The 26849-nt window shown below is 38.5% G+C and overlaps 1 protein-coding gene across 1 annotated transcript in view; it reads left to right on the forward strand.

Moving 5' to 3' along the window:
* HTT (huntingtin) overlaps positions 1-26849 on the forward strand; it is a 158195-nt gene that overhangs the window by 55122 nt on the left and 76224 nt on the right. The window contains exons 12-29 of the mRNA XM_021711235.1: positions 590-930; positions 3183-3306; positions 3568-3686; positions 4536-4647; positions 4877-5014; positions 5786-5944; positions 6040-6137; positions 7670-7809; positions 8813-8876; positions 9137-9237; positions 12161-12307; positions 14011-14131; positions 16006-16082; positions 17130-17281; positions 18465-18667; positions 22090-22216; positions 23752-23879; positions 25333-25443. Coding sequence (XP_021566910.1) covers positions 590-930; positions 3183-3306; positions 3568-3686; positions 4536-4647; positions 4877-5014; positions 5786-5944; positions 6040-6137; positions 7670-7809; positions 8813-8876; positions 9137-9237; positions 12161-12307; positions 14011-14131; positions 16006-16082; positions 17130-17281; positions 18465-18667; positions 22090-22216; positions 23752-23879; positions 25333-25443 — 2462 coding nt within the window. The remainder of the gene's footprint in view (positions 1-589; positions 931-3182; positions 3307-3567; positions 3687-4535; positions 4648-4876; positions 5015-5785; positions 5945-6039; positions 6138-7669; positions 7810-8812; positions 8877-9136; positions 9238-12160; positions 12308-14010; positions 14132-16005; positions 16083-17129; positions 17282-18464; positions 18668-22089; positions 22217-23751; positions 23880-25332; positions 25444-26849) is intronic.

Consider the following 26849-nt stretch of genomic DNA (forward strand, 5'->3'; position numbering starts at 1 on the left):
CATAGTGATTGTTTCATAGTTTTTTTGTTTTTAAATGGGAATTTAAAAATGGAACTAGGAAAATGTGTCATAAACTTATCCTACCGGAGAATAGAGCTGGATTAGAGGTTTTGAACAGGGCTTAGAGGAAGGCAAGCCCACCCCAAAGAGATGAATTTATAGTAATTTCTGACTACTGCTTGCTTAGAGGACCTGGATTTCTGTGACCATCCAACCTTGTGCCCCTGACCAGGCTGCCTCTGAATTACAAATGTCTTTAATGCCTTAGCTGGGGTGGTTGGTTAAGAGCTTGAACTTCAGTTTTTGTAGTGAAACATTGTTTGAGAATATTCATAGCATTAAAAAAAAATCTGCTAATTATCCTTATTTTATTAGGATGAGCACTGTGGTAAAAGGCAGTGTAATGTTTGAAGGATGTACTGTTGTCCTGCCTTTGACATTTACTCGTTCATATTTTCACTGTTATTTCAGGATGTTTTGCAGCTAAAACATTTAATGACAGGGAACTTGCTGTTATTTTGCAAACCTTTGATTCTCTATTGAATGTTTTCTCCAGCCATTTGATGAATGAGTGTTTCTGTGTCTTCAGCCTCAGTAAAGAGTGAGATTGGTGGAGAGCTGGCTGCTTCTTCAGGGGTTTCCACTCCGGGGTCAGTGGGTCATGACATAATCACTGAGCAGCCGCGGTCACAGCACACGCTACAGGCAGACTCGGTGGATCTGGCCGGCTGTGACTTGACGAGCTCTGCCACTGATGGAGACGAGGAGGACATCTTAAGCCACAGCTCCAGCCAGGTCAGCGCTGTCCCATCTGACCCTGCCATGGACCTGAACGGTGGGACCCAGGCCTCTTCACCCATCAGTGACAGCTCCCAGACTACCACCGAAGGGCCTGACTCGGCTGTGACCCCTTCAGACAGTTCTGAAATTGTAAGTGGGTCCTGCCATCTTTACAGGTTCTTCCCTGGAGGCCCAGACCTGGACTTTCCTGCTTGTTCTTTTCCTCCTGTCTGACCCCACTAATGACAGTGCACATCACCAGCTCAGATCACTAACAGAGAGCTTGACCTCATCTGGTACCTCCACCGAAGGAAGCAGCTCAGTGTCTTTCATGTTGAACATGGAGGTTAAAAATTAGATTAGTTGATCATGTGAACTCTGCTAAAATTGAATACATTTTATATTCTTTAAGGCCTTATTTGGCCCTGGCTAAATAATTAATTTGGAAAATCCTTAAGTAGCCTGTTAGGAACAGATCTGTGGTTTTAATGAAATGTGATTAATAATATTAATAGTCCGTCCGTCTCTGTAACTCTTTTCATTTTGAAAAATTGAGACAGTTCCCTTACACACTAACTTCTGATTTCCCCTTCCCCCTAAGCTCATGACAACCCCCATTCTACTTTCTGTCATTCCGAATTTGACTGCTTTAGGTTTCTCATATACTTTAGGAATCATACACTATCTTTTTGTTAGTGGCTTGTTATACTTAGCATAATGTCCCCGAGGTTTATCCATGTTGTATGATGTCTCAGAATTTCCTACCTTTTTTTTTTTTTTTTGAGTCAGCATTTTACTGTGTCGCCCAGGGAGTTTGGTCATAGCTCATTGCAACCTCGACCTCCTCTCCTGGGCTCAGGTGAGCTTTCTGCCTCAGCCTTCTGAGGAGCTTAGACTATAGGCACATGCCACCATGCCCAGCTAATTTTTAATTTTTTTGTAGAGACAAGGTCTCGCTGTGTTGCCCAGGCTGGTCTTGAACTCAGGCTCAAACAGTCTTCCTGCCTCAACTTCTCAAAGTGCTGGAATTACATGCATGAGCCCCATGCTAGGCCAGAATTTCCTAACTTTTTAAGGCCAAATACTGTCCCATTGTATGAATATACTGCATTATGCTTATGCATTTATCTGTCCATGGACATCTGAGTTGCTTCCATGTTTTAGCTGTTGTGAATGATGCTGCTGTGAGCAAGAGTATGCAAATATCTCTGGGAGACCTGCTTTCAGTTTTTTTGGCTATACACCTGGAAGCAGGATGACTTTTATGCCCTAATTTTAATTTTAAAAATTTATACTATTGTTTTTTGCTTAATAATATAGTAGTTAACCAGCTTAATAATAATCAGCTTAATAAAATGGTGTTTAAAAAATAATTTTCTAGTGGTTTGAGAGTCCATTGCTTAGTTTTTCAGGTAATTTACACAAGAGATTTGAAGCAAATGTGAAACATTTTACAGTGTAGAATCATGACCCAAGCTTATGGCTATATGTGTGAAACACTGCTCCCCAAATTTAGTGAATTTAATCTTAGTAGTTTGGGAGATGAGCCTGCTATATTGTTAGATTTTTGTTTAAAAGTTTTATCTTCATTTCTGACTTGCTATGAAATTTGTTAATAGAGACAAAATTTCTTGTATGCGTTTTTCTTTTTTTTATATCAAAGAGAGAAATTTCTATTTTTTTTGAAATTTTTGGAGTTGTAAAACTTTTTATGATATTGTGTTGATGTATGATCAATATGCTCTTCAATATGCCTTTGTCTTTCCATGTTGGTGAGCTTGTACCTTGATGATCACACTTAAGAATTCTTTTTTATTTTAATTTTAAAGATGGGGTACAATTCAGAGTTAGGTATACAAATGATCATTGTACATGTAAAGTTTGGGCCTTACTTTGGTCTCCACATCACCTGGTTTGAGATCTGGTATATTTTTGGATGAAGTGTGTCCCTTCCTTCCTCCTCTGGCAGTTTCCCACTACTGCCAATCCCTTTCTTGTGGTATTATAATTGTTCAGGGTCCTCTTTAGAAGTGAGAACTTGTGGTACTCAGTTCTTTGTTTCTGTGATAGATCACTGAGTATTACAGACTCTAAATCCTCCCAAATTGCTGCAAAGTTCATAATTTTATCCTTCTTTATGGCTTGTAATATTCCATTGTGTATATGTACCACATTTTAATAATCCAAACTGTGTTGTTTTCAATGGGCAGCACAGTTGGTTCCATGTTTTTAGTCTTGTGAATAGTACTGCAATAAGCATGCGCACACAGGTATCTTTTTTGTAGAATGATTCGAATTCCTCCGGGTATAGTCCCAGAAGGGGGATTGCTGGGTCATATGGGAGGTAGATTTTTAGATCTTTTCACACATAAGGATTCTTACAACACTCTTGAACTGTTTAGGTGTTAGATGGTGCTGATAGCCAGTATTCGGGCATGCAGATTGGACAGCCCCAAGATGAAGATGAGGAAGCTGCAGGTATACTTCCTGATGAAGCCTCAGAAGCTTTCAGAAACTCTTCAATTGGTATGTCAACTTCAGGTGATGCAGTATAAAATGGTCTCGTTTTTGACCCTGGACATTTTAATCTTATCTTTGCTTTCAAGAAGAAATCTTCTGATATCTTTGTTTTCTGAGCTGTAAATTGCAGATGAAAATGAGCCATTAAGGACTGATCACACTTTTTCTTGATCTACATCCTATACATTTGAGTTAGCTTTGTGTATATTTGTGTAATTGTGTTTTAATTGGAAACTTGTCACTTATCAGATTTCTCTGTTTTTGAAGCCCTCCAACAAGCACAGTTATTAAAAAACACAGGTCACAGCAGGCAGCCTTCTGACAGCAGTATAGATAAGTTTGTGTCAAGAGATGAAGCTGCTGAACCTGGTGATCAAGAAAACAAGGTGAGAGACGTAAACATGAGATAGCTCTACATTTCTGAGCTCATGTAGTATCTGGCTACTGTCTCTTTCTTTCCCGTCTCTGAGCTTTTTAATTTCCCCTTAAAGTACTGACCTCTTTCCAGGCCTGGTCTTCTTTTCTGCCTCTCCAGATACCACCCACATGCTTAAGAAATGCCTGAGTTCTGCCTCCTTTTTGAGAGTCTTCTCCAGACAAATCTGTACTGAATGTTTCCTTGCCTAATTTCTTGGCCATTCAGATGGTTATACATGACCCTGCAACATTTGTTGTTTTTGTCCCATTGAGTGGTTTTAAAAATTTCTCATTATATTGTTTGTTTTTTTACATTAAGTTTGTCTTCCCGGTTAATTTTTAATTCCTCAAGGGCAAGAAATAGTGTTTCATAGTTGGTCCCCTCAATTAGAATTGCAACCTTTGGCAGATCCCCATCATACTGGGCACACTCCCTCTTACCTTTGGGTTTTCCCAGCCTCTCTCTGTGCCCTGAATAGTTTCTGCTTGTACCGTGGAAGACCATTCATGCTTTGCTTCCTGGAGCAGCCTTTCCTGAATGCCTGGTCTCAGCTGCCTTCTCATCTGTCACATCCTTCTTGCATGTTGAGCTTGTCCCTGACCACAGCCCAGTGACCCTGTGTCATACTGCCTCTGACTTTTCTGTTTCTGCTTGACTGTGGTCTCTGAGTTCAGATGTGCACATGGGCAAAGACATCTCTGTATCCCTAGCATCCAGCATAATTGCTGCTCTGTAGCTATTTGTTAAATGAATTGATGTGTGAATGTTAGTTATTTGTGTGTAAGACAAACAAGTGTCACTTTTTCTGTTTTTTTAGCCTTGCCGCATCAAAGGTGACATAGGACAGTCTACTGATGACGATTCTGCACCTCTTGTCCATTGTGTCCGCCTTTTATCTGCTTCATTTTTGCTAACAGGGGAAAAAAATGGTATGTATGGAGTTGAAGGCAATAATTTTAGGTTTTAGAGATTGTCTTGGTGGCCAATTTTTGCCTTGTGTTGCAGCAGGGGGAGTAGAATATGGGATAGTCTGGTTCTCACTGAGTAGGGAAGGGAGGAAATGATGGGGACACATAGTTTATTCGGTCTTGTTTTGTTTATTTGAAAACTAATATCTGCGGTTTGAGGCTGAAGGTGGCCCGGGTGGTTTCTTTGCAGTGCTGGTTCTGGACAGGGATGTGAGGGTCAGTGTGAAGGCCCTGGCCCTCAGCTGTGTTGGTGCAGCCGTGGCTCTCCATCCAGAATCTTTCTTCAGTAAACTGTATAAAGTACCTCTTGATACCACGGAATACCCAGGTATGTGAACAGTTCTCATCTTTTTCCTGAGACTTAGTCATTATTATAACAACTATTTCAGTCTTGACTATTTTAGTTTTAGAACAATAAGTGTTTTGATTTCGTTTGTGATATTTGACTGGTGTTGTGTCTCTATATAAACACATAAATATAGTAGTATTCTTAGTTTCATGGACTTCCTTTAAATGAAACACACAAAGAATAGGAATCTGGGAATGTAAGGGCCAGTTTACATACATATTGCATTTATACCTAAAGCACAAATTTCACATGGTCAAAATTGCTCTGAGTCACACTCAGTCAGTTCACACTGTTACACAGTGGGAACTGAGACCAGCTGAGGCGCAGAAGATTCATGTCTCCATCACACACTCGTGTTCATTATGGAGTAGAAAGTATCCTCCTGCCTTCTCTTTCTCTCTTTTTTTTTTGAGTGAGAAGGCAGTTCTGTTCTTTTGTATTTACATTAGGTGTAGTAGCGTGAGATTTTCTTAATCTTTTTTTTGAAATGAAATCTTGGAATTTTGATTATTGTATGACAACCTGGAATTATAATCCAGAAAATCTGTTGTATTGAGGGGATATTAGCAATATGATAAATCTAGAATCCTTAAAACCTTTTACCTCTTAGTGTTATTATTGTCTAGTCATTTGTAGATTTGGATCCCCCTCACCTCCTTTTTTCTCTTTCCTGAGAATTAAAGCTTGTATTTTGAATTAGAAAGTTGATGATAGGGAATTATACCAAGGCTGGGCAATTTTTCTCCACAGAGGAGCAGTATGTCTCAGACATCTTGAACTACATTGATCATGGAGACCCCCAGGTCCGAGGAGCCACTGCCATTCTCTGTGGGACCCTCATCTACTCCATCCTCAGCAGGTCCCGCTTCCATGTGGGAGACTGGATGGGCACCATTCGAACTCTGACAGGTAATGATCAGTTTCTCAGAAATGTCTTTTCTAGATGTCAGTCCCAAGCTTTATGTTTATTACATGAAGATGTTTATGTTTTTTCTCCTGGTTAGGAAATACATTTTCTCTGGCAGATTGCATTCCTTTGCTGCAGAAATCTTTGAAGGATGAGTCTTCTGTTACTTGCAAGTTGGCTTGTGCAGCTGTGAGGGTGAGTATAATCTTTTGTGGAAACCATTTATTCAGTTGTGAACGTTTTACTATTGCTACAATTAAACTTGTAGCTTAATAGAAAATATTTCCACATACTCTAAAGCTATAAACAGTAATAAAAATCATGCATGTGTCACTCAGCTTTAGAAACAAAATATTACCAATAAGGCTTAATAAACTTTAAGTTTTAATTCTCAGCATATTTGTTTGAAATATACCTTTTCTAAAGAGTATATTTGGAAATATACTTTGCTGTCATTATGTATAAAACTTGTTGAATAAAAAAACACTGTGTTAGGTTCATAGAATGATAGAGTTAAAGTGATCCTTAGGGATTATTTAATCCACCTATGTTTTTGTATCAAGTGTAATAGCCTCAATTCTTTAAATGATCTCATTCTGAATCTATATATTAGCTGGCTCATAAGACACAACTGACCAATTAACAATGGTAGAAGTTCATAAAAATCAAAATGAAAAATCGACATTTATGAAATTTGTGGAATGCTGCCCCTTTTAAACATATCATGACCTTACAGTAATTTTTCTCTAATTTCTTTCTTCTTTTTTTTTTTTAATAGAGATGGGAGAGGTTCTTATTATGTTGCCCAGGCTAGTCTTGAACTCCTGGCCTCAAATGATCCTCTTGCCTCCCAAAGTGGTGGGATTACAGGCATGAGCCTCTGTGCCCTGTCTTTTTCTCTAGGTTCTAATTTCTGTAAGTTTCAATCATTGTGTCTTTTTTTGAGCAGAAGGGAAAATGTTTATAGCTCAGTCTTGTTACTGGCTGAGGGTGAATGTGTCAGCATTGTGTGTGATGGTACCTCCAGGTACTTAGGGCCTCAGGGAAGGGATGTAGCATGAGAGTTCTGTTCTGGTCCCTCATGCACTGAAGTGTTAAATGGTATCTGCAGGATGGTTCTTGGTGTGGGTCCCTTGTCCTTACCTGGGTCTGAGATCTTTTTTTTTTTTTGAAGGCAAAGTTTATTGAAAGGACAGAAAATCTCCTGCAGTGGGAGGGGACCCGAGGGAGTTGCCCTATTTTAGTTTTAATATATTTTTCTTTTAGTTTTTAGAAAAATTTTAATAGAAGCAATGTCTTGCTATGTTGCCTAGGCTAGTCTTGAACTCCCGGTTTCAAGCAATCCTTCCACCCCAACCTCCCAAAGTATTGGGACTATAGGCGTGAGCCACTGTGCCTAACCCTAACCCTAATCCTAACTCTATCCCTGAGGTTTATTTTAGAAGTGATGGTGGTGCTGTGTTGCAGGTCTCCCCTCTTTACCACTGATAAATGTTTGTGAAGTTGGTGTTTAGAGTTGAGGCCATGATATAGGAGGAAGAAAGAAACAAAGTTATATGAAAGGCACTCATTTATTTTTAAACTTGTATTTACTAATATAAAGTATATACCATAAATATTTCTGAGAGATGTGGGAAAAGTGAAAAAAAAAAACATACACATACCATCAAGATGCAGCTACTGTGGGTCTGACCTGCTGCCTTCCTGCCTTGGACCTTGTTTTTCAGCATTGTGTCATGAGTCTCTGCAGCAGCAGCTATAGTGAATTGGGATTACAGCTGATCATCGATATGCTGACCCTGAGGAATAGTTCCTATTGGCTGGTGAGGACAGAGCTTCTGGAAACTCTTGCAGAGATTGACTTTAGGTACGTGAGTCAAGTTTATTCAATTTAATGAACTAAGTTTAGAAGTTTGAACCAAGAATTGAAAGTCCTAGGCCATTTGATCCAATTAATGATGGCTGTCGAGTATGCTGTCCATCAGAAATCTGAATGGTTTAGGTAGGTGATAGTGATTTTCTCCTTCCCAAGTGGCTTTTTGCTGAACTTTGTCCTAAGCTTGGAATTTTAAAATATAGAGGTGTGGATTTTTCTGATAGTCTTATTCATTTAAATGTGGGAATAAAATGGTGGAAATAAAACAGCTTTATCTTAAACTTTAAAAAAACACGTATTTTATATTAATTTTGCTTGTTTAAAAATAATGTACTTATACTGAACTTAGGTAAGACAGCTGGTTTATATTTTGCTGCAATTAGAAAATAACTTCAGATGTGTCACAGCTTTCATTTTCTAAGAGTAAGCTTTGGTTAGAGATGTTTCTTTCAACACTTTTTTTTTTAGAAGGGATATTGCCCTTTATTATATAGGTTTTTTTGTTTGTTTTTAATCAAGCCACCATTTATAGAGACCTCCTGGGTTATTTTATCTCATCCTTGGAACTTTTCTGTAAGCCAGAGATTGTTCTCACCTCCACCCCACAAGAAGGGCCACTGAGTGTGGGTGGGTGAGCAGCTGGGCAGTGGGTTGTGGGTGGCCCAATTTGCCCCTTTTGTGGCAGGAGTTTGAGCTAATTCTGTAGGGCTCTTACAAGTTTTCGAAATAGTAGTTTATTTGAAGAAGAAAAAAAGTGATTTACTGAGGACTATCTTATTGAGTCTGGAATTGTGAGAGGGATGTTAAATCTACTTACTTAAAGCCCTTAGTTTTTTGTGTTGTTTTGATTAAGTGCTGCCCGAGGGCCTTCCAGGTGCCTGGATGAGCCTGTTCTGGAGCAAGCTTTTGTCATTGTCGCAGCTGCCAGAGTCCTTGACCCTGAGTGCTTGTGAGTAACTAAATGATTTCATTGTTAAATATGTTCTTTCGTTAGGCTGGTGAGCTTTTTGGAGGCAAAAGCAGAAAACTTACACAGAGGGTCTCATCATTATACAGGGGTAAGCGGTTAATTTTTGTGAGACTGTGTTTTACCTTCTAGGAGGTAAAAAGGGGCTTTCCTCGTGGTGTGAAACTTCTCTGAATGCTTTCATTGTGTTTTAGATTTATGTATTTTGCAGTTCATATCATGAAAGTTGTAATTATGTGGTATGAATTTAAGTCTGGTAATCTTGAGTTCTTCCTCACTAGCTTTCCAAAATACCTAAAATTTAGTTAAATACAGAGATTATGTTTATTGTTATTATTTTTCTCTCTAAAGCTTTTAAAACTACAAGAACGAGTGCTTAATAATGTTGTCATCTATTTGCTTGGGGATGAAGACCCCAGGGTGCGACATGTTGCTGCAGCATCATTGATTAGGTATTTACCAATATTTTATCTCTTTTCACTTTTTTGATGAAGTACTAATAGGTATGAGACTGGGAAGATGAAGAATTCACAAGTTATAGGGCAGATTTCTGAATCTTTTCAATTTATTTCAGCTGTTCTACTCTTACAGCTACCAATAAAAGTTATCCATACCATTAAATTATAATTTAAAAAACAACAAAATACTAACATTGCATTGTAAGGGTAATATACTTTCATTGTCAAAATTTTGGAATGTAGAGAATAGCACTAAGAAGAAAATAAACATCTCCTTTAATTCTACCACCTGGAGGTAAGCACGATTAATATTTTGCTGTATATATATCTTATATGAGCTGCTTATTCAAAATTGGGTCAAAATTACATGCAATTTTCTAATCTGATAACTTTTACTTAATATATTATTAGTATTATTATTAGTATTTTCCTGTTATCACTCTTCTAAAATAGGAATTTTAGTTAAGGGCCATTTTTCAACTATGTGTTTATGACACATTTTTATATAAATATTGTTTTGTTGAATGTTAAATAGTCTTCTATGTAAATAATGAATAATACTTCAGTGAATATTATTATGTATAAATATTTATGTATAGTTTTCTTTTTCTGAGAATTAATTCCTAGAAGTTGAGTTACTGGACCAGGCTTTAAAACTAAAAAAAAAATTTCTAGTAGTTTTATTGAGGTATGGTTTACATCCCTTGAAACTTACTCATTTTAAGTGTTCAGTTCAATGATTTTTAGAAAACTTATAGAGTTCTATAACTATCACTGTACTCCAATTTTAGAACATTTTCCTCACCCCAGAGAGCCCTTTTTACGCATTTGCAGTGACCCCCAGTTCCCACCCACATTCCTAGACAGCCATGTCTTCTGCTTTCTGCTACTAATGATTTGTATTTTCTGAACATTTTTAGAAGTTAAATCATACTATAGATGGACTTTTGCATTTGGCTTTTCTCTCTTAGTTTTTCAAATTTGTTAACATAGCATGTATCAGTAGTTTATTCCTTTTTATTGCTGAATAGTATTCTATTATGTGATTAATACCATATTTTATTTATCTATTTATCAGATGTTGGGTATTATTGAGTCCACTTTTTGGCTATTGTGAACCATGGTACTGTAAACATTTACCTTCAAGACTTTTTATAGACATGTTTTAATTTCCCCTAGGTAGATACCTAGAAGTGGATTTTTAAAATAATTTTTGGTGCTTACTATGAAAGTGCTTTCAAGAAACATACCAATTTATAATCCCAATACCAAATACAATTGTGCCTGATTCTTCTCACCAATACAAATATTTCAAAATAAGTTAAATATGAGTCAGTTGTTTAGGCATAAGTTGGTATTTCTTTTTAAAATAACTTATTGCCGGACTCGGTGGCTCAGCCTGTAATCCTGCACCTTTGGGAGGCTGAGGTGAGTGGATTGCCTGAGCCCGCGGGTTCGAGACCCGTCTGGGCAGCGAGACCTCATCTCTACAATAAATCAAAAAATCAGCCGGACGTGGTAGCGCATGCCTGTAATTCAGGCTACTCGGAAGGCTGAGGCAGAAGGATCGCTGGAGCCCAGCAGGTCGAGGCTGTGGTGGCCGGGAGCGGCCACTGCACTCCAGTCTGGGCGACCGAGTGAGACTCCAACTCAAAAAAAAAACCAAAAAAAACCAAAAAAAAAATTATTGGCTGGGAGTGGTGGTTCATGCCTGTAATCCCAGCACTTAGGGGGGTACAGATGAAAGGATTGCCTGAGCCCAGGAGTTCAAGACCAGCCTGGGCAACTTGGTGAGACCTCGTCTCTACAGTAAATAAAAAATTAGCTGGGCACGGTGGTGCGTGCCTATAGTCCCATCACTCAGGAGGCTGACATGGAAGGAACGCCTGTGAACATGCCACTGCATTCTAGCCTGGGCGACAGAGTTAGACTCTGATTAACACACACACACACACACACCCAAAATTTAAAAAATAACATTTGTTTTAAAAGTAGTACCTGTTTAGTGAAGACAATGTAGGGAAAATATAAAAAAGGAAACACAAAAATCTTTGTAGTCAAACTGTTGAAGGAAAACCAGAGTTACATTTTGGTACATATTCTTTTCATTTTCTTTGTTGTAATTGGATTTCTTTGATTCCTTGTGAGGTTTAATCAAAAACGTTTACTTAATGGGTTTGTATGACTTACCTAATTGAAGATTTTGGAGCTGTACCATTTCGGCAAATGATATCAAGTCACTATATCGTAGAAAAAATTATACTCATGACCAAGTCTCCATGGAGAAAGAGACTTTAATTAAAGATATTAGATTTACAAACAATGGAATAAAATAGTCGGTTGTTTCTAAAAGTGTGAGTATGTACTGAATATTGATTGCAGATCTGAGCCCTTCTGTTCTTGTAAGAAAATGTTGCTCCGATTCTGCATTTGGGTTCAGCTTAGATTTGTAGAAATTTCAGCCGGAGCTTTGCCATTTGAGAGTATAAAGGACGATTTTGCAGACAAACTGCAAAAATGCCTAAGGGATGCCACTGGTTTTCAGACCTGCTCTGTACTCAGTGCTCTTTGGACAGATTTGCTGTTCAGCACTTGTTGATATTGATCAAAAGATTTAGAAAGGTTGATTTTAATTAAAACATGTAATGGTATATGGAGAAAGGCACTTAATTCCATGACAGACAAAAATAAAATATAGCATCTAGTTGTGTCAGAGTGGGTGTGTGGGCAGGTGAGTGGTCATGAGATTGGAGACAGTGCTCTCACAGACTTGAAGAATGCCACCTGAGAAAGGGAAGGGGAAGAGGTGTCTTAGTAAACAGGGGCTTCTGCTTAACCACTTGGAGGGAGAAGGTTGGTGAATCACAGCGGAGTTTCATGGACTTTTTAAAGTAAGTCAGCCTTACTTTTTTGTTAGGCTTGTCCCAAAGCTGTTTTATAAATGTGACCAAGGTCAAGCTGATCCAGTAGTGGCTGTGGCAAGAGATCAAAGCAGTGTTTACCTGAAACTTCTCATGCACGAGACGCAGCCTCCATCTCACTTCTCCGTCAGCACAATTACCAGGTATATTGATTCAATGGCGTCCTGACATTGTCAGGAAAATGTGTCCTTTCTTGATGCCTTTCTTTAGACTTTAATTTAAAACGTTTCATTTGCTAGAAAAAAAGCCTTAGCTCATCTTCCTCTGATAAGATATTTGTCTTTTTCAGGATTGGCCACACCACCTCTATATGTAAGACCTGCTGTGGTCATGCAGCAGTGACATTGTAAATCTTTTAATGAGTTCATTACATTCTACATGCTGACAGTTATATTTTTGTTTGTGACTCTTGGGTATTATCTGAAAACTTGTCCACTAAAAATATTTACTTGTGTTACCTTTGAAGCGGATGGTATTCTATCATGCCCATTGATTTTTACGTGAGTGGACTATTAAAGTCCGTGCTGTTTAGGGAGCTATTTAAAGTGCTATTTTGATGTGTGATTATTATTATTCATATTTGTTTAGAGTGTCATATGGCTACATATATCCCATTCTCATTTGATTCTTATGTGAGAAGAGCAGCAATGCTTTAATGAAGTTACAATGATTTTTAAAATTTTAGTTTTAAATGTTATTTTAAAAATTGGTTTTATATGGTACTCTCTGCTGAGTGGCAATTTTTTTACAAAACTTGTACTAAATGACTTTTAAACTTAAATGATCACTTGATGCTTTAAAAAAAAAAATTGGAACCCAACTTATCAAATTCTGAAATCATTATTCCTAAACAAATAGCATCTTTTACCAAGTAAAGATTGCTTAAAAAAACAGGCGGAGATTATTTCTTGGCCATCTTGATATTTTCCTCTCAGAGAATTTCCTTTACTTAGCCACAGAGCTGACATTTTTTTTTTCTCTGAAAAGATTCAGGATAAATATTCCTTGAAGATAAGTAGAAGCAGTATAAGAGTATTTCATTATCAGGAATTTTACAGGCTTAGAATAAATTGCTGTTTCTAAATGTCATTTCAGAAGATGTGTATTTAGATGCCAACTGAGAAGAGTATATCATTAAAATTAGTTTGAAAAGTTTTCCAGCTTCATACTTAAGCTGGTTGCCTCACATTCATCTATGCTTGTTTGGTTCTTGCATGATAGACATAATTAACAATACGGTGTAGCAGTATTTGCTGCTTAGCTACCTATTCTATGAGTATTTATGCAAGAAAATAAAATCATATTCTCTTTAGTTTCGTTGAGTGTCTCTGTGGACAAGATACTGTGAGGGATACAAAAGTGAATTAATTAAACATGAACTGTGTGTTGCCTTTATTTAGCAGTTGGGGAGTTGGAATTTGTACGTAACTGTAATGGGGGATAGAAATGGATGTGGCCTATGAATGGAATGTGAAAATGTGCCATGGGATTGCAGTAGAAGAGAAAGGAGTTTCTTTTGTCTTGGAATCAGGAGTAGCTTCATGAAGTATTTCTTTTAGCTTCCAGTTTTATAAATGGATGGCTTTTAGCATGTAGAGATTGCAGGCAAGGCTGTGAGGGGAGCATACCTGAAGTGAAAGTGTTTGGGGCAGACTGGGAGGAAGGAAGGGAAAAAGTTCAGCAGTTTTTATGTAATAATGACTATTCATTTCCAGTCTCTCTTTAACTTAAAAGTCAAGACTGTTTAACTTCTTTCGGCCTTTAATCTTATACTTTTAAATGCATTTGATCTTTAAAAATGTCATATACTTTAATAGATTTTAAGTCTCTGTATTTTTCTTATTAGGATATATAGAGGCTATAACTTATTACCAAGCATAACAGATGTCACTATGGAAAATAACCTGTCAAGAGTTATTGCAGCAGTTTCTCATGAACTAATCACATCAACCACGAGAGCACTCACGGTAAGTCTCTTTCTCAGTTGGTTTTAATGAAATTAATTTTCAGTAGTTTATATGGTTGGTTAGCTCTATGGTCATCTTAGTGGTAAGATGCTCATATTAGAGCTCTTATCTGTGGAGCTTGTACTTGTGGAAATTATACTTCTGAGAACAGAATCTTGGCTTACTCCAACAGGAATGTAAAGAACTATTTTTTTCTGATTACTAAAGTAATACATCCTCATAGTAAAAAAAAATTCAATTTAGGAAGACATAGCAATGAAAATAAAACTACCATAATCCGAATTGGCAGTGTATCAGAAGTTTAAAATTTCCTCTAATAAATTGACTCAGTGACCTTGTAATAGATAATAAGGGAACAAAAATCAGAATTGCCCACATTTTTGCAAAATATAATTATATATATCATTATGTAAGATGCTGACATTGGAAAAGAACCATACTGTCTAAGAATCCAAGAACGATATATATACCACCATATATGAACATATGGTGGTAGAGAGTTAGAATGATGCTTCGGAGCATTTTTAATGATATGGAGGTATATAGTTTAGATTATAGTGAGTGTAAAAAGGTAGACTACAAAACTGTTGGGGTGTGTGTATAGTTGAGTCTCAGTTCAGGACGGTATTAGTCTCATAAAACATTCCTCACGTACTCAGACGAATGACTAGCAGAAAATTACCAAAATGAATTTTGGGATTGTGGGTCATTTTTGTTTTCTTCTTTATATTTTTCTTATATTCTCAAATTTTCTAAAATGAACAAGTGTGACTTTGATAATCAGAAAAAAGACTATTACACAGAAGAAGTGTTAATTTGCTGGTTACCAGGTTAAACCTTTTCATTTCTTTTCTTTTTTTTTTTTTTTTTTTGAGTCGGAGTCTCACTGTGTCGCCCAGACTGGAGTGCCGTGGCCGCTCCCGGCCACCGCAGCCTCGACCTGCTGGGCTCCGGCGATCCTTCGCCTCAGCCTTCAAAGCAGCTGGAACTACAGGCGCACGCTACCACGCCCGGCTAATTTTTGATTTATTGTAGACATGAGGTCTCGCCAAGTTGCCCAGGTGGGTCTCGAACCCGTGGGCTCAATCCACTCACCTCAGCCTCCCAAAGGCGTGGGATTACAGGCTGAGCCACCGAGCCCGGCTTCATTTATTTTCTGTGACACAAGAAATACTTGCATGTTGTAGAAAACTCAGACAATTAAGATTAGGCTAAATCTTGATAAGTAAATAGCTCCTTTTTTTTTTTAGCTTTTCAAATCTAAATATTGTTTTGGTCTACATATAGTGTGGACTAAATATATTGTTTGATCTAAATATAGTATGATCTTCCCTTGATTTTGTTCAAGATATCACAAACTCTGCTTTTTTGTTTTTACTACGTGCTGTGGCCTACATGTATTAGTTACTGTTGTAGGCTTGGGATGTAAAAACAAACAGGATTCCCGCCCTTCTGGTTTCTGCAGCCTGGTCAGGGAGATGACATAAATCAGCTGAAACTGAGATTTTAAGGGTGTGCAAGGGCAAATGCAGATTGGAGGGTGAGAGGATGGAAGAGCATTCCAGAGGAAGTGGGTGGCACAGGACGGCAGTTCCAGTATGTATGATCTCACGTCTAGGCAAGAGGAGCCGCACCACTGTTGGCTTCTTTTTGTTGGGATATAATTGACTGTTTTGTTAAACGTGTATTTCAGGTGTTTAGCTGTGTCTTTTAGTGTATGAATTTGTACCTTGGTGGGACAGATATCCTGTGATTATCGTTCATAGGTCTCAATTTTCTTCTCATGGTTGTACTTTTTATAAAGGGTAAAAAAGTTTAAATCAGTAAACCTTTGTGGTAATTGGGTATGATTTTATTATTCCTTTCTTCTCTAGTTTGGATGCTGTGAAGCTTTGTGTCTTCTTTCAACTGCCTTCCCAGTTTGTGTATGGAGTTTAGGTTGGCATTGTGGGTATGTATTTTCCTCAGTCTATAGTTGTCTACAAAGACATAATATAAACATAGTTATTAGGGTTCCCTTTTTCTTAAGTCTTTCATCAATTTGGCTTTTTGGAAACATAGCTGATGGAATACTTTTTCTGCCCTATTAATTTTATGAAAGCTAGTGACAGGAGCTGTGGGAATACTGGATTAGTTGTAATTCTAGTGAATTCCAAATGTTCTTAGGCATTTTGTGGGATTTGAAGGTGTGATCTGCAGGTTCATTTAAGGGAATTTTCATATGTTGGCAAGAATTTTTCCCCATTGGCTTGATTCTTTCCAAAATTATTTGCTGTGTATTAAAAATTTGGAAACTTTTTTGCTTGAAGTCAGTTGTGACCTAGTATACAAAATAGTGGTGAACTAAAAGGGTGTAATTTAGGAACTATTGTACTTCTATTAACAGTTTTCATTTTAAACTGATTTTCCTCTGGTAGATGGCCCTACTACCATTTGGGAAATAATTTCAAGTCTTCTACAGCATTAAGGAATTAGCTTTCTTTATGTGTACCACTTTCTAAGAATGATTTTGGTGACTCACATCACATTTCTTGTGTGTGTCAGTGGATGACCAACTAACACTTGCTTAAAGTAGATTGTATTTCTGGTCTAGAGTGATTGCTTTCCTTCTTCCACAAATACTGACTGAACAACTATGGTTTCTAGTCATAGGTTCAGCACTAGACTTGACTTTTGAGCACTGGAATAAAATGTTCTAAATAAAAATTTTAAAAAAGTTAAAAATTAATTAAACATACAACTTCAATACTTTTAATCAGATCTACTATATGATTCAATACTTTTAATCAGATCTACTGTATGATTGTAGTTCTTAAATGATTTTTATGGAGCTGTGGTTTATATGAAAGATGCTGGTTGATTAACAGCAGTAAAATCAATTTCTGGGTGGTATAAAATATCATAACATTCCTTCCACTTGTGGTCACAAGCTAAAGCAAGACTGTTGTTTGCTTGAAAGTTTTCTTTATAATTTGACCTTGCAAATACTTGTTTCCAGAATGCCCCCCTTGAGTGCCTCAGATGAGTCTAGGAAGAGCTGTACTGTGGGGATGGCCACAATGATTCTCACACTGCTGTCCTCAGCTTGGTTCCCATTGGATCTCTCAGCCCACCAAGATGCTTTGATTTTGGCTGGAAACTTGCTTGCAGGTACTGGTACTCAGTTGAAACAGGGCCTCCAGGACTTTAACTTTTGATTCCTTATGAAGAGTGGGGGTAGTGAACATATAAAGGAAAAATATGAGGTCATTGCTGGTGGTAGATAAGTCAGAATTCCAGAATTAACTGTGTGCATAAGTGCATACACTTGGCAGCTAGTCTATGCTAAGTATTTTAAATTAGCCTTTTCTGAGGCTAGCTCCTCAGTTAACCATGGGTAAACTTATTTCGAATTTTGTTTTAGTGAGTACCATGTGCCAGTACTGTCTCAGGCACCAAGACCATAAGAAAGTATAATGTTTGGGCTTTATTCTCAAGTTGGTTTTATTAATATTACTATTAATTTATTTATTTCAATAGCATTAGGGGGTAAAAATAGTTTTTGGTTACATGGTGAAGTAGTCTGGGTTGTAAGTATACCCACCACCCCCACCTCCATTTGGTTTTAGATTAGTGGGAGATACATGTAAACAAAAGTGTAGTAGCAGCACGAAGTGGCTATAATTATGCAGAGTTATGGGCTGGCAGGAAAGGACACTCTAGACAGAGAGTATAATACCTTGAGGATGAGTTGGAGAATGTGGCCAGCAAAGAAGGCAGAGTCCGTTGAAATTGATTGAGGCAGGGGTTGCCAGTCTCCATGAAGGAATCTGGACCCATGCTGCTTACTTACAGAGGCTTTTGGAGAGTTTCATGAAAGGGACTGATGACTATGTTAGAGAGATCAGATGAGTATTTTAGAATAATCACTTAGCCAACCTGAATGTGGGCTGGAGAAGAAGGTTGGGAGACTTAGGTAGGAGGTTAATATTGACATTAAGGCAAGAGGTGGAGAGTCTGATCCAAGATAATGGCTTTGGGATTGTAGGGAAGAGATTGACTGAAAGAGAATGAAGGAGACAGAATCTTCAGGCCTTAATCACTAACAGAACTTAAGTTGTGAGAACCAAGAAGGGCCTCAGGATGACTTTACATCCTGGGCAGATATGTGGTGGACACATTCATGGTAATTGGGGAAATGTCAGTTTCTTGTTGAATTTGGGGTATCAGTGGAACATCGGGTATAGATTTCTGGTAGACTCTCAACACAGATGGGTCTAAAATTCTATTCCCTAAGCAATTTCTTTTTTCAAGCTGTGGGGGTGGGGAGGTAATTTATGTGCCCATATCACAGCCAGTGCTCCCAAATCTCTGAGAAGTTCATGGAGCTCTGAAGAAGAAGTCAACCCAACAGCTGCCAAGCAAGAGGAGGTGTGGCCGGCCCTGGGAGACCGGGTGCTGGTGCCCATGGTGGAACAACTCTTCTCCCACCTGCTGAAGGTGATTAACATCTGTGCACATGTCCTAGACGATGTGGCTCCTGGCCCTGCAATAAAGGTACCTTCTCATTTGGGCCTCTGTTTTAATACAGCCCTGATGACGCTGTGGACTTCCAGAATACCTTTATCTAGTGATCTGTCCCTTCTTTATTCTCATTCGCTATAAAGGAGCAGAATGGCTCATATTTAACATCAAAATGTGACCCTGTGCTTCCTAGCCCTTTTGGTATTACTTAGCAATCTCTTACTCCTAGGAGGGAAATACCTAGCTTTATTTTCAGCCTTTCATTATTAACCAAGAAAGCTCAAATTGAAATTGCTGGCTAAGTACCTCATTTACTTTCTTATTAAATATTGGCAGACAGTTTTGCTTTTTCTGTGAAGCAGTGAAATTAACTTCAAAGCAAATGTTAAACTGTTTGCACAATGAATTTAGGATAGATCGATTCACTTATCATTATATTTGATTATTCTTTTTGCTTTGTCTTCCACCTCTAAAAACCCCTGCTCTCACTTCCTGCTCTCCTTTAGCTGCCATCAGTCTTTTCCCTTCTCTGGAGCGTCACACCTTCAGCCTCATCCTGCAGAGCTTCCCACTGTTCTAAGGCTGACCTTCTTTGCAAGGCCTCTTTGACCCTCATGAGCTGACTCTGCCGACTACTTCAGTCGTCTTTCCTCAACCCAGCTGATGATTTCTGCTCCCACACTCCTAGCAGTGCTGCCTGCCTAGGTCATGTCTTTACAGCTTATGGGAACTCCTCAGTCCTGTCTTCTTTCCCTCTCTGCACCTGTATGCTGCTGCTAACATCTTGAATGTCCTCCTCTCCAGTTGGCTTCTAGAGGGGCTCTTTTTTTCTTTGAGTTGGAATCTCACTCTGTCGACCAGGCTGGAGTGCAGTAGCACGCTAACGGCCTCCATAGCCTCGACCTACTGGGTTCAGGTGGTCCTTCTACCTTAGCCTTCTAAGTAGCTGGAACCACAGGCATGTGGTTAATTTTTTTATTTATTGTAGAAATGAGATCTCGCCATGTTGCTCAGCTAGTCTTGAACCCCTGAGTTCAGGCAGTCTTCTCTCCTCTGCCTCCCAAAGTGCTAGATTACAGGCTTGAGCTACTGCGTCCTGCCTAGAGAGCCTCTTGAGTGCTCCCTAACCCCTTGCTACTCCCTGATCATTCTCCTGATTCAGTCTTTTGCTGCCCTTCTTGCCTACTATTATGTGCTTCTGTCCCAGGCCTGTAGCTACACCAGCTAGGATAGTAGCCACTAATCAAATGTGGCTATTGAGCCCTTGAAATCTGTGACTGAAGAACTGAATTTCTAATTCTGTTTAATTTTCATTAAATTTAAATAGCCATCTGTGAGTAGTAGCTTCAGCATTGGACAGGGTAGCTCATGGGAGTCAGGGCTACTCTCATATCTTCATTGTCTAAACATCAGGGACCTCAGATGCTATCTTTGGAGCTTGAGTTCAGTGTGGCCAGCTGCCACATTATACTTCCATTTGACTGATTCATAGGTAGGTCAAACATGGTGATCTAAAACTGGTGTCCAAACATGGTGTCCATCTCCCCATGTCTATGCTTACCCCATTCCACCTATTCACCAAGTCCTTTGCTTTCCCTACTAAAGATCTTGCAAAAAAATGCATATACATATGCAGACACCTACATGTACATGCACACATGTCTACATACACATTAATAAAAGTATGTATACATATTTTTCTGTGTGTTCATCGTCATTCTTCTGGTCCAGACTAGTGTAGTGTATCATTTGGACTATTACACTAGCCTTTTTGTTTTTGTTTGTATTTTGGAATGAGAGACTCAACTCTGTCACCCAGGCTGGAGTGCAGTTGCTTAATTAGGGCTATCACAGCCTGGACCTTCTAGGCTCAGGTGATCCTTCCACCTCAACCTTTCAAGTTGCTGAAACTATAGCTGCATGCCAGCATGCAGCTGGGGACCTGGAAGGTTTTGGGTCAAGGGTAATTTTTCTTTTAAATTTGTTTATTGTAGAGACAAAGTCTCACCAAGTTGCCCAGGCTGGTCTTGAACTCCTGGGCTCAGGCAATCCTTTCACCTTTGTCTCCTAAGATGCTGGGATTACAGGCGTGAGCCACTACACTGGCCTGCCTTTTTTTTTTTTGAGACAGCATTATTGAGATAATTAGTATATCATATAATATAATTCACCCAAAGTGTACACACAGAATTGTGCAGTTAACACCAAAATTAATTTTACAACCCAAAAAGGAACTTTGTACCCTTGACCCAAAACCTTCCAGGTCCCCAGCTTCAGGCAACTGTTAGCCTTCCTTCTGTCTCTATGACTCTATGTCTTCTGAACCTTCCTGTGGATGGACTTATACAGTCGATAGGCTTTGTGATGGGTGCCTTCCACTGAGTAGGTTTTTCAAGTGTAGCAGCCTCTCACGTACTCCCTGTAGTCCTTCCCTCCTTCCTTCCCGCTCATTCTCCTGGTTGCAGCCATTCATTCCATTATACCCATTTACAGACAAGGCTTAGAGGTAAGGTGATTGTCTCAGGCAGCACAGGCTGCCTTAGCAAAATACCACAGTCTAGGTGACTTAAACAACAAAAATTATTTCTCATAGTTCTGGAGGCTAGGATGTCCAAGATCAAAGACTTTCTCATAAGTTGTGTTCTCGCTGTGTCCTATACAGGAGAGGATGAGGGAGCTCTCTGGAGCCTCTTTTGTATGGATACTAGTTCCATTAATGAGAACTTCACCCATATGACTTAATCACCTCCCAAAGACCTCACTTCCTAATACCATCACCTTGGGGGTTAGGTTTCAACATATGAGTTTGAGGGTTGGGGGGAGCTACAGACATTAAGATCCTAGCAGGCACTTGCCTAAGGTCAGGAAGGAAGGAAGTAGCAGAGCTAGGCACTGAAGTTTACATTTCTGTCATCTTGTCTTCAGTCTGCACCGTGCTGGCTGCCTCCTAGAGTGTGGGAACCTGTACATTCTGTATTCTCTTATGTTATGTATGAATAGAGTTGGCTTTATGAATACATCTATATTGACTTGTAGCTCTGCTGCTATTTAGCTGTGACCTTGAATAAGTCACTTTATCTCCGAGCCTATTTCCTCATTTGAGAAATGAAGTTTAATATGCTGCTTTGTACCACTTTTCATGTCATGGCTAACATAGGATACCCTAATTGTTTGTTATTAGAAAGGACAGGCCTGGGGGCTTTCCGAAGGCTCCTTCCACTTCCAACCCATTCCCTGTGCACCTGTTAGGAAGCTGTGGGTCAATACTTACCACATGCAGCTGTTATGTGGGTGAAAGTAGATAATATGTGTACAGTGTCTGAGCTGTATAAATATGGGTCAAGAACAAAATTAATTCCATGGGTTAGCTCTTTTCTATCAGTGGTAAAACTATATTCTAGTTTTCAGTTTCTGTAGTGGTTGTACTTTCATCACGTTTGTTTTTCCTAATTTAGGCAGCCTTGCCTTCTCTAACAAACCCCCCTTCTCTGAGTCCCATCCGACGAAAGGGAAAGGAGAAAGAGCCAGGAGAACAAGCATCTGTCCAGTTGAGTCCCAAGAAAGGCGTCGAGGCCAGTGCAGGTAGGAATCAACATACAGGAGGGCAGGACAGGAGAACGCTGTCCATTATGTAGAAAAGTAGGATTTAAGTAATACCTTGTTATTTTATGGAAATGAATTGCACAGCAATAAAATCAGAGAAAGCTTCCCTGAGATGTTAAAAATTAATTACTAAATACATACAGACCACCTTGTGTCTGAAGCGTCTCTAAATATCACTTAACTAAAATGCAGTCACTACAACCTACTTCCAACCGTTGCAAGGAGTCTCATTCTCCTGTGCTTTCCTGTCTCTCATCTCAGGAGAGGAATGGAGAGTACTCTTGTTTTTCAGTAAGAGAGGTGGTGTAGATGGCCAGGAATAGATGTAGTAAGGAGAAAAAACTGATCCTGATATATGAAGGATTCTGAAGTTGAAAATGGAACATTTACATTTGAAAGAGCTAAAGGAGAAATAAGTAGGGACAAAGTCATCTGAGTTGGAGGAACCTAAAAAATTTACAAGTTTGGAAGGGCTTTTATATTAAGAAAAATGTCAGAACAGAAAGAACCAGAATTTTGATGTGACCACCATTTACTGAATCCCTATCTATGTTGCTCTTGGTGTATACTGGGTGGGAAGGGGTGTGAGTGGGAAGGGAAACTAGCAAAGTATGAGATGATTGCTGCCCCTGGTAAACTGAACACTGTTTTTGCACACTTTTCCCCAAACTCATGCTGTGTCATGATGCCTGGGGGCTAGTCACGGTTCTCTGGTTCATTTTGCTTACATAGCATTTATATCAAGACTGTTTATTTATTTATTTTTAATTGACAAATTAAAATTGTACACATTTATGGAGTACAACATGATGTTTTAAAATATGTGCACATATGCATTACCTGACAAATCTCCTGTCTATAAAGGAAATGTTGTGTTCTTAACCAACATATTAAGCTTTTTAAAAGATGTGTTTTTCTGAAGATTAACTTCAGAAAATAGTACAGCAGGAAGATTTACCGTTTAAAGACTGCAGACTTTACCAATGCAAAATTATGTGACTGGATCATTTTTCTGATTAATTAAATAAACTAATTCTCCAAGAAAGACCTTAAAACTGGAGTAGAAGCATTGTAATTTGCGCTTGTTGCTTTAGTATTAGTTTAATGGTCATGTTTGTGCCCTTTACCATTTTTAAAACATGGTCTCACAGTTCATGTTTGCTTAACAGTCTCAGGTGGCCACTAAGGAACCTTAGGTTCAGAGAGGTTTTGGAATTGACTGGTGGTCCTGGAATTAGCTGCTCCTATGATTATCAAACTGATGACTCACAAAACAAACAAGCAACAAAAGCAAAACAAAGAACTGTGCACATTGCTGCTGCTCTTTTTATTTTTTAGTACTCAGGTTTTATGTTTGTTAGTCAATTTCTCATTATTTCTAGTTAATCAAAGAGAAAATATGTGAATATTTTTCTGCTAGAGTGTCTTAAAAAATTATTTCTAGCAATCTCTTTTAAACTTGGCAAATTTTTACTTTTGATCTAAAAATTTATCTTTTGTGTGTATGTTGAAAGCTTCTAGACAATCTGATACCTCAGGACCTGTTACAACAAGTAAATCCTCATCACTGGGGAGTTTCTATCATCTTCCTTCATACCTCAAATTGTATGATGTCCTGAAAGCTACTCATGCTAATTACAAGGTATGGGCCTTTGTTTCTTTATGTGCACATACACTTACTCTAATGGATTGTTGATGTTTTTCTTATGATTTGTAGGATGTATGTACGTATATAATGTGCATATATACATATAAATAAGAGCCCTTTGAGATATGAGTTACAATTTTTTTTCAAGTTTGTCTTTTAGCTTTGTTTATGGTAGCATCTATCATACAGATATTTTGGATTTTTATATTAGAGAAATAATCTATTTTATGGTTTATTACGGTTGTGTCAGGACTTCCCAAGACCACTCTGATTCAGAGATGTGCTTGAAGGACCATGGAACTCAGCCTGTAGTTGTACTCACAGCTAAGATTAATTACAGCGATATAGTACAGGCACACAGCCAGGTTATAGGGGAAAGTGGCCCAGGCAACGAGTTTAGGAGCCATATATAGGCTTCCTGTGCTCTATTCTACCCATGAGGCTCACAGCGAATATATATCAACATGCTGGTCACGTAGGCACCTTCTGTCTAACATGAGCCAAAATTCTAGACTCCTAGAAGAGAAACAGGTGTTAGTATAAACCATGCGTTTCAAATAGTCTGGTCACAGTGACCCACCTTATTGGCCAGGGAAAGTTTCTGTCAGTGTAGGAAACTGCTTATCAGACACCCCCAAGGACCAACCTCATAAGCAGCCTCTAAAAGATAGCAGTTTGCTATATTGCCTCTTTTCTATAGAGTTATTTTTCAGTTGTTTTATTCATTTTTTTTAGCTTTAAAATTTTTTATCCTAGCCAGGGCAACATGGGGAGGCACTGTCTCTACAAAAAAATTTTAAAAATAAGCTGGGCATGGTGTCATATGCTTGAAGTCCCAGCTACTTGGGAGACTGAGGTGGGAGGATCATTTGAGCACAGAAATTTGAGGTTACTGTTAGCTATCTATGATCAGTACAGTGCACTCCATACCTGTCTCTTCAAAAAAATTTTTTTCCCCATCCATCTGTGGTTTGATAGATATGAAGTATGGATCTGACATTTTAAAACTGATTTAATATTTTATTACCGTCATGTTAAATAACTATCTTAATTTGATAGTGATTTCTCTCAGGGATTCTAATATATACAGAATCAGACTTTATATTTTTTAATCTGCCATATATGAGGTACTGGTTATGGTGGACATTTTATAATTTTTTCTCATGATGATAGAAGGTTAGGAATTATTTCTTTGAATAGTGTCAGTATACTTTGGAAGATGCCTTTGAAAGATAACAGTCTTTGTAGAACTATCTTTTTCCATTTCACTGCTAAAAACAAACACAAGCAAGCAAACACACACATACCGAGACACACCCTGAGTGGTGAGCGTGTAGGGCTGCACGGTGGAGGCATCTTGCCACAGCAGATGGTACTTGTGACTCTGTTGTAGATAACCAGAACATGGCGTTGCCAGTAATCGTGTCTTCTCCTTCACCCTCCCAAGGTCACCTTGGATCTTCAGAACACCACGGAAAAGTTTGGGGCTTTTTTACGCTCTGCCTTGGATGTTCTCTCTCAGATTCTGGAACTGGCGACGCTGCAGGACATTGGGAAGGTTGGCGTCTCATTTTTTCTCATTGAGCTATGGCTGGCACACTTGACGTGTACCCCCTGGACTAAGTGTATCTGTGAGTGGAGCCTGGTTTTCAAAGTGCATCCAGAAAGCTGCAGCAGTTCAAGAGGCTCTCCCCGACCACATGGTCATGTCACAGCACCTGAGTCTGACTCATGTCTTAGCCATGATGTTTAGGGGAAAAGTTCTATTTGTACCTTATATTCAGCTTATTATATGTTACTTAGACCCAGTTTGTTTTAGAAGGTTGTTGGGTTTTAAAATGTGCTTACAGAGTCCTTTATTTTCTAATTTGACCTTTTCAAGTGGAAAGGAACAAAACAGACACAGCAAGGGTATGTGCCTTGCTCTTTTCATGCCTGACGAAGTAGCAGAGCTCGATTGCAAGTCATGTGTTTTGGTTCTCTGTGAGTAATTTCCCTCTTCTCACCTATTTGATCATGAAAATGCTTAAATATACAGGAAAGCTAGGATTCTTTGGTAAATGCCATGTCATATGCCCTTAACCCTGATTATACAGTTGTTCACATATTGCTAGATTTGCTTTATTGTGTATGTAAGTCATTTATCTGTTTACTGGTATACCTTATTTTCCAGTGTCTTTCAAAGTGAGTGACAGTTTGCTCCCCTTGTTCAAACATGTATATCTATCTTCAGGTGAAATACAGTATGTTTAATGAAGTTCATTTGTTTTTATCTCTAAATCTTTTTCTTTTATATGCATATGAGGTTAGTTGTAATCATTATATACATTATTTTGTTTCTTCTCTATCATTCCTTGTGTTTTTCTCCATATATTAATTTAGTGCATGCATTTGTCATTTTTAGTGGCTACGTAGTGTCCTACTGTGTTGATACTCAGTCATTATCCCCTCAGAGTAAAACTTATTGAAGATTTTAGTAAAGTCACCTTCGTGGTAGGGCCTTTCTGGCCATCCTATCTAAACTTGCATCTCTCCATAAGCTTTATTCTCTTTTCCTGTGTATTTTTCTCTTTGACCCATAGCATCATCAAATTGTTAACCTAAAAAATAAAGACATTAGAGAAATGTCCGAATATATTGAGTCTATTTGGGAATGAGAAATGAGGATTTTAACCTGGGATGCATGGAATGGCAAGCCATCAGTGCATTTGTTGAGGGGAGGGTGAAGGAAAGTTTTTATTGGTAAAAAGGAAAAGAATTACATAAGCTGTTTAGAAACAGAGTTCATTGGCTGCAGAGGCTCAAAGCCAGAGTTGTCAGATCATTGGTGGAGTTGTCATCACTGGACAAATGTCCTTTCAGAGCATCGTATCTGAATTGCTGCAGTCCTAAAGAATGTCTAGTGATAAACCTTGTCACTAACATGTGAACCATGCAGAACAAGAGATGGGTGAAAGGTAGAAG

This window comes from Carlito syrichta, unplaced genomic scaffold, assembly GCF_000164805.1.
Source record: "Carlito syrichta isolate Samal-C Ts95f unplaced genomic scaffold, Tarsius_syrichta-2.0.1 Scaffold301952, whole genome shotgun sequence".
In the NCBI taxonomy this organism is placed as follows: domain Eukaryota; kingdom Metazoa; phylum Chordata; class Mammalia; order Primates; family Tarsiidae; genus Carlito; species Carlito syrichta.